The sequence below is a fragment of the Bos javanicus genome, chromosome 2 (genome assembly GCF_032452875.1).
Source record: "Bos javanicus breed banteng chromosome 2, ARS-OSU_banteng_1.0, whole genome shotgun sequence".
Classification (NCBI taxonomy): Eukaryota; Metazoa; Chordata; class Mammalia; order Artiodactyla; family Bovidae; genus Bos; species Bos javanicus.
This window is the reverse complement of record NC_083869.1, coordinates 132,406,249-132,412,248: the sequence shown is the minus strand read 5'-3', so window position 1 is coordinate 132,412,248 and position 6,000 is coordinate 132,406,249. Positions and strand designations below refer to the sequence as shown.

Genomic DNA, 6,000 nt, shown 5'->3' with positions numbered 1-6,000 from the left:
TAGGTCTGTATCGGAGTTTTGCAACAAAGGGCAGGTAGTGAGAAACATCAAAATTTTATTGTAAATGAACTAAAACCAGGTATCCCAAGTTAAGGAATTTAGCGCTTGTCTATGTATGGAGAGATGCAAGAGTCTGGCACACTGAAATCATTCCTTCGATGGGCACCTCACCTATCTGGGTCTAGCATCTTGTGTTTTCACACCCTGAGTCTCCCCAGGGCTCACCGCAGGGAGTGGCTGCGGTCTGATGGCTGCGGTCTGATGGCTGCTAGGTGGCAGGCATTCTTTCCTTCGGAGTTCCCGTAGGGCTCAGCGGCTCACCATCCTTAGGGGCTGCAATCACTGAGGACTGTGACATCCTTTGTCTACTGATCTGGCAGGAAATATTCCATTTCTCAGAATTCATAGGGTTCAGGAGAAACACGATCTCCTCCTTCCCTGAACGAGAGGAGGGAATGGCAAAGACTCTTTCTTCGACCAAACTTCAGTCAGGCTCCTCTGAGACCTTTTATCAACTCACCTGCCACCTGTGGGCTTCTGCATTCATCTCTGCATCATTCCTGGGTCTTAGCAATGCATGCAAGGTAAGTCTCTTCAGTCGTGTCCGACTCTGTGCGACCCTATGGACCATAGCCCACCAGGCTCCTCTGTCTAAGGGATTCTCCAGGCAAGAATCGTGGTATATCAGTTTAGTGAAGATTCCCACCTTTCCTCAATATCTGATCAAATTTCTCACCCCACCTCCCCCGCCCCCCTACCCAGCTCACAGGTGATATCTGATCACCATGACCTCTCTTTAGGAAGAATCCTGTTATGTCAGTTTAGTAAAAACCCCCTACTCTCTTAGCAAGTTTCTATCCACTGATTCCCCCCACCCTTCTCCTTAGTTAGAAATCCCCACTTTTCTCTGTTCTGTTAATAACTGAGCCCAGGGACCTTCACTGGTGGCCCAGGGGCTAAGACTTCACGGTCCCAACGCAGGGGGCCAGGGTCCGACCCCTGGATGGAGAACTAGATCCCACACGCCAGAGCTGAAGACGCCCATGTGCACAACTGGGACCGAAGCTCCTGCATGCGACACCTAAGGCCTGGTGCAGCCAAATAAATGGAAAAAGAAGAAGAAGCCCTGAGTCCAGTTCTATACTGTCCGTTTCCCCCTGTTGCAGTAGTTAACAAAATCTACTCTCACCACCTTAACTTTTGTCCGATTTTCTACATCATCTCTGCCCAGAGCTTGGTCAGCTTCCATTTTCACTCCTGTTCTTCAGACCCTTCCCGGGAGTGGCTGTCAAGCCTTTTCTAGAACTTGGGTGACACCTAGTGGTCACGATAGATGATGATGCTGTTAGTAGCTCAGTTGGGTCAGACTACAACCCCATGTTACCCGCCAGGTTCCTCTGTCCACGGAATTCTCCAGGCAAGAATACTGGCGTAGGTAGCCATTCCCTTCTCCAGGGGATCTTCCTGATACCCAGGCTCTGAACCTGGGTTTCCTGCCTTGCAGCTGAATTCTTTACCGTCTGAGCCACCAGGGAAGACAACGGATCACGATCAGTTACCTCCTAGGCTTTGCTCCACACCTGTTGCCCCTCTGGGTCTGAACCCAAAGTGAGACACGCTGCCCAGGCTGGCAATTCCCAAGAGAGCACTAGGAAATCATTACTGTCCCTGCACCTTATCACCGCCATCAACACCACATCTCACAAGGAGCAGACGGGGCTCAACACGGGCTCTGCGGTTCAAGGGCCACTTGGCCGTGGGCTAGTCACCCCACCCCTCCCAGTCTCCATCTCCCCTTCCTGTAAAATGCGGGCAATAATGACGAGCATCGTGGGGTCTGAGAACCACACGAGGCCATGGAGGTGAATGCTCCCAGCACAAGGCCTGGTGTCGAGACTGGAAAGTCAGTGCTGGAGACTGGGGCCCTGGGCTGCGTGTTGGGACAGAGGTCCTGATGGCCAGCTCAGCAAAGGGCGGCAGGTGGAAGGAAGGAAGATGCTGATGGGGATGGATGGCCTGTGACCTTCTCTGGCAAATGGAAACCTGGCAGAGCAAAGCTGTAGTTTAGCCAGAAAATCTGGCTCTCTGCACAAGGCTGCTGGGGGTCAGGGAGGGGAATGATGAGGGAGAGGCTGGGGGACCAGGCAGGGGAAGGATGAGGGAGAGGCGGCAGGAAAAAGAAGGAGGCAGCTTGGTGCCCTAGATCCATGGCCAGGCGCCCGACGCCTGCCCGTCTCTGACCTGACCCAGTCTGCCCAGCTCTCCATGCTCAGGGCCGGCCGTGAACGCAGGGAGGTGGCCCTGTCCTCCCCGGAGGCTGGCACAGCAACACTGCTGTCAGCTTCCCTGGCTACGGCTTCTAAAGAGCAGCTGATGCCGCCAGCTGTGACAACCAGCAAAGCTGCGCATGGGGAGGCAGGGGTGTGTGCGCGAGCCTGGAACCCTGCTGGCAGTTTGGGGTCTCAGGATGTTGGGGCCCAGGGAGCAGAGCAAAGTGTATTAAGCACTTACTGCAGCCGGCACTGGGCTCAGAGCTCTGTGTGTGCCAACTCAGCTAACCCTCCTCGCAACCCTATGAGGTGGGGGCCATTTGTAGCTGTTTCTAGGAGGAAACAGGCCCAGAGAAGCCAAGTTAGTTACTCAAGGTCATGCAACAGAAGCAGGGTTTGAATTCCAACTCCAGAACCTTAGCCTCAGAGAGTAGCCCATTGACAACCCCCTCATCGTGAGAAAGGGGATGGGAAACAAGAAAGAAGACACGGGTTCCCATTTCAGCCCCATGTGCTGGCTCAGACCCTCTGCCTCCATCTGTGAAATGGGAATGAATATGTCCTGAGATCCTGCTGCTGACCAACAACATGAGGACAGGTGAAAAGGGGCTTCAGAAAGGGTCAGTTCATTCAGTTCAGTCGCTCAGTCGTGTCCGACTCTCTGTGACCCCATGAATCGCAGCACGCCAGGCCTCCCTGCCCATCACCAACTCCCGGAGTTCATTCAAATTCAGGTCCATCGAGTCGGTGATGCCATCCAGCCATCTCATCCTCTGTTGTCCCCTTCTCCTCCTGCCCTCAATCCCTCCCAGCATCAGAGTCTTTTCCAATGAGACAACTCTTCGCATTAGGTGGCCAAAGTATTGGAGCTTCAGCTTTAGCATCAGTCCTTCCAAAGAAATCCTAGGGCTGATCTTCAGAATGGACTGGTTGGATCTCCTTGCAGTCCAAGGGACTCTCAAGAGTCTTCTCCAACAGCACAGTTCAAAAGCATCAATTCTTCGGTGCACAGCTTTCTTCACAGTCCAACTCTCACATCCATACATGACTACAGGAAAAACCATAGCCTTGACGAGACGGACCTTTGTTGGCAAAGTAATGTCTCCGCTTTCCAATATGCTATCTAGGTTGGTCATAACTTTTCTTCCAAGGAGCAAGTGTCTTTTAATTTCATGGCTGCAGTCACCATCTGCAGTGACTTTGGAGCCCCTGAAGATAAAGTCTGTCACTGTTTCCCCATCAGTCAGCACCTGCCCTTCTCCTCCCAAGCCCTAAGGTAAGGCAAGGGCACGCCACGCTGTTCCTGGTGCCTCCAGGCGTGTCACAGTGCTGAGCCTTGGGGAGTGAGGACCAAGTGCATCAGTGAGTTAGACCGCACGACAAACCACACCAAAACTTAATGTAAACAGGGCCTTATTTAGCTTGCACTTCCACAAGGTGGTGGCTTCGCCAGGGCTCAGCTGGGTGGTTGTTTTGGCCTCACTGAGGTTCTCTGTCTGTGGTCATCTGTGAGCTGGCTTTGCAGATCCTTGACGAGCAGTCTCACAGGTCTGAGGTCTCAGCCCAGACAGCTGGGCGGATGACCCTGACCCTGGCGGTCTCCCATCCTCCTGCAGGCCTCCCTGGGCTTTTTCTCTTGGCGGTGGCAGTGTTCTGAAAGGGGGTGTGCCCCGGGCCTCCTGAGTCCTCGCTGGGGAACTGGCGGACCACCGCTCTCATCATGTTTTATGGACCATACTAAGTCACAAGGCCAGCTCAGAGTTCAGATTCACAGTTGGTGGGGAAGCAGACTCTACCTCTTGATGGGAAAAGCTGAGCATTTAGGACAAGGAAGCCTGGCGTGCTGCACCCCATGGGGTCACAAAGAGTCGGACGTAACTGAGCGACTGAACAACAGACCGAGAGGTGAGGATACAGAGAGGTAAGAACAACGGTGGCTTTTTTTGTTTTTAACCAAAGAGTCTTCATTATTTTTTTTAATGATTTGGCTCCATCAGGTCTTAGTTGCGGCACATGGGCTTAATTACCCTGTGGCTTTGGAGATCTTAGTTCCCTGACCAGGGTCGAACCCACATCCCCTGCACTGGGCAGCAGAGTCTTAACCACTGGACCCCGGGGAAATGTCCAGCTGTGGTCATTTTTGCAATCTCCCCTACAAGCTGGGCGTCAGAATGATCAGAGTCCACCCAGACTGGCTCGCTTTAATATTTATTAGAATTTATGTCTTGTGACCAGGGGCTTCTAAACGTGACCAGCAACTTTGGATCCCCCTGCCTCGCCCGCCCCAACTCTCTCTCCATCACTTCAGCGTCTTCCTGGCTGTGACATCCGGTGGCAGCCGTGGGCATGGATGTTCCCAGGCTATGTGTCCTGAGAGCTGAGAATGGCACTGACGTTTTCCTACCTTGGGGTTTTCAGAAGGCGGGACTCCAGCAAACGAGAAAAGAGTCCAGGTGCACCTCTCAGGGCCTTGGCATGTGCCCAAGACCTTGGCTCCAGCTGGATCTGGGATGTGGGTCTGGTACCCAAGTCTGCCCAGCATCCCGATCTTGGGGTGGGGATGAAGGGAGTGCTTAAGGCAGATCCTGGGGCCTTCTCCCCTTTTGGAATCTTCCTGGGGTGGGGGTAGGGGCCATCTCTCTACCTTGTCACTTTGTTTTGTAGCTTCTTAGCCCTTACTGTGGTTGGAACGTGTCGTTTATTTATATTTATGGTCTGTCTCCCTCCATCAAAGGCCCAGATTCCGTCTTTTGCACTTTTGATCTCCAGCCCTCTGATGCCGAGTGACAAAGGAGCACCCGGGCCTGACCAGGGGCCCTGTGGCCTCACTAGCACTGGGGCTTGTGCTTGCCGCAGTGGGGCCGGCTGGACAACTGCTTGAAGTTCTTCTCGTAGGTGGGCAGGTTCTCTCTGAAGCAGTAGGCAGACTGAGTGTCACACTCGCAGGCCCGCAGCCCACAGAGGCAGCTGACGCCGGGACCAAGGGCGCACTCACCTGCAGGGAGACAGAGGGTCACGGGGGCTTCCAGCCACCCCCGGGGTTGGTTCTAAGGTTGGGGAGAACTGGGAGCTGGCGGCAAGGGGTCAAGGGTTGAAAATTGAAAGGAAAAAGGAACTGGGAGTCCTTCTCCTGCATTTCAAGCCCTTCCACCATCACAGCTGGACATGCCCTGAAGAGATACCTGGAAAGAAACAGGAGATGGGGCAGGTGTGGGCTGCACGTGAGGGGGGGAGCACTGAGTCAGCGTCCCCAAGCAGCTCCCAGGGCAAGGACACAGAACCCATCTTCTCAGAACTCAGCTCCTATTTCCAGCAGCTTACCTGGCATCTCACGTGGAAATCACTAGCATCTCCAGTATAAGATGCCCCAAAGGAAGCTCTTGATGTAAGTGTCCCTGCCCTACCCACTGATCTGGCCCTCCACCCACACTCTCAGCTTAAGAATCAGTACCACCTCCAACTCAAGCCAGAAAACAAGCAGCCAACCTCGATTCCTGCCTTCCTTTCACTTCCACATTCCATCCACCCAAAGTTCCATGGATGCCTCTACGTTTAAAATATTTCACGCTGTGCCCTCTTCTCCCTGTCTTCTTGGCCATGACCCCCTCCCTGCCATCACCAGCTCTCCCGCCCTAATGGAAGGAAATAAACAGGGACTGTCTTGGAATGAATGAGGTTCACTCTCTTGCTGAAAGCCCTGCTGTGGTTTCCTACTGTTTGAACCAAGACA

At 53.5% G+C, this 6,000-nt stretch overlaps 1 protein-coding gene across 3 annotated transcripts in view; it reads right to left on the bottom strand.

The window, feature by feature from the left end:
• Positions 1–476: 476 nt before the first annotated feature.
• The window catches only part of PLA2G2C (phospholipase A2 group IIC), a 31,464-nt gene continuing 25,940 nt past the window's right edge, over positions 477–6,000 (bottom strand). For all 3 annotated transcript variants that reach the window (XM_061394535.1, XM_061394542.1, XM_061394547.1), the window contains exon 5: positions 477–5,265. In XM_061394535.1, coding sequence (XP_061250519.1) covers positions 5,099–5,265 — 167 coding nt within the window. In that variant the 3' untranslated portion in view covers positions 477–5,098. The remainder of the gene's footprint in view (positions 5,266–6,000) is intronic.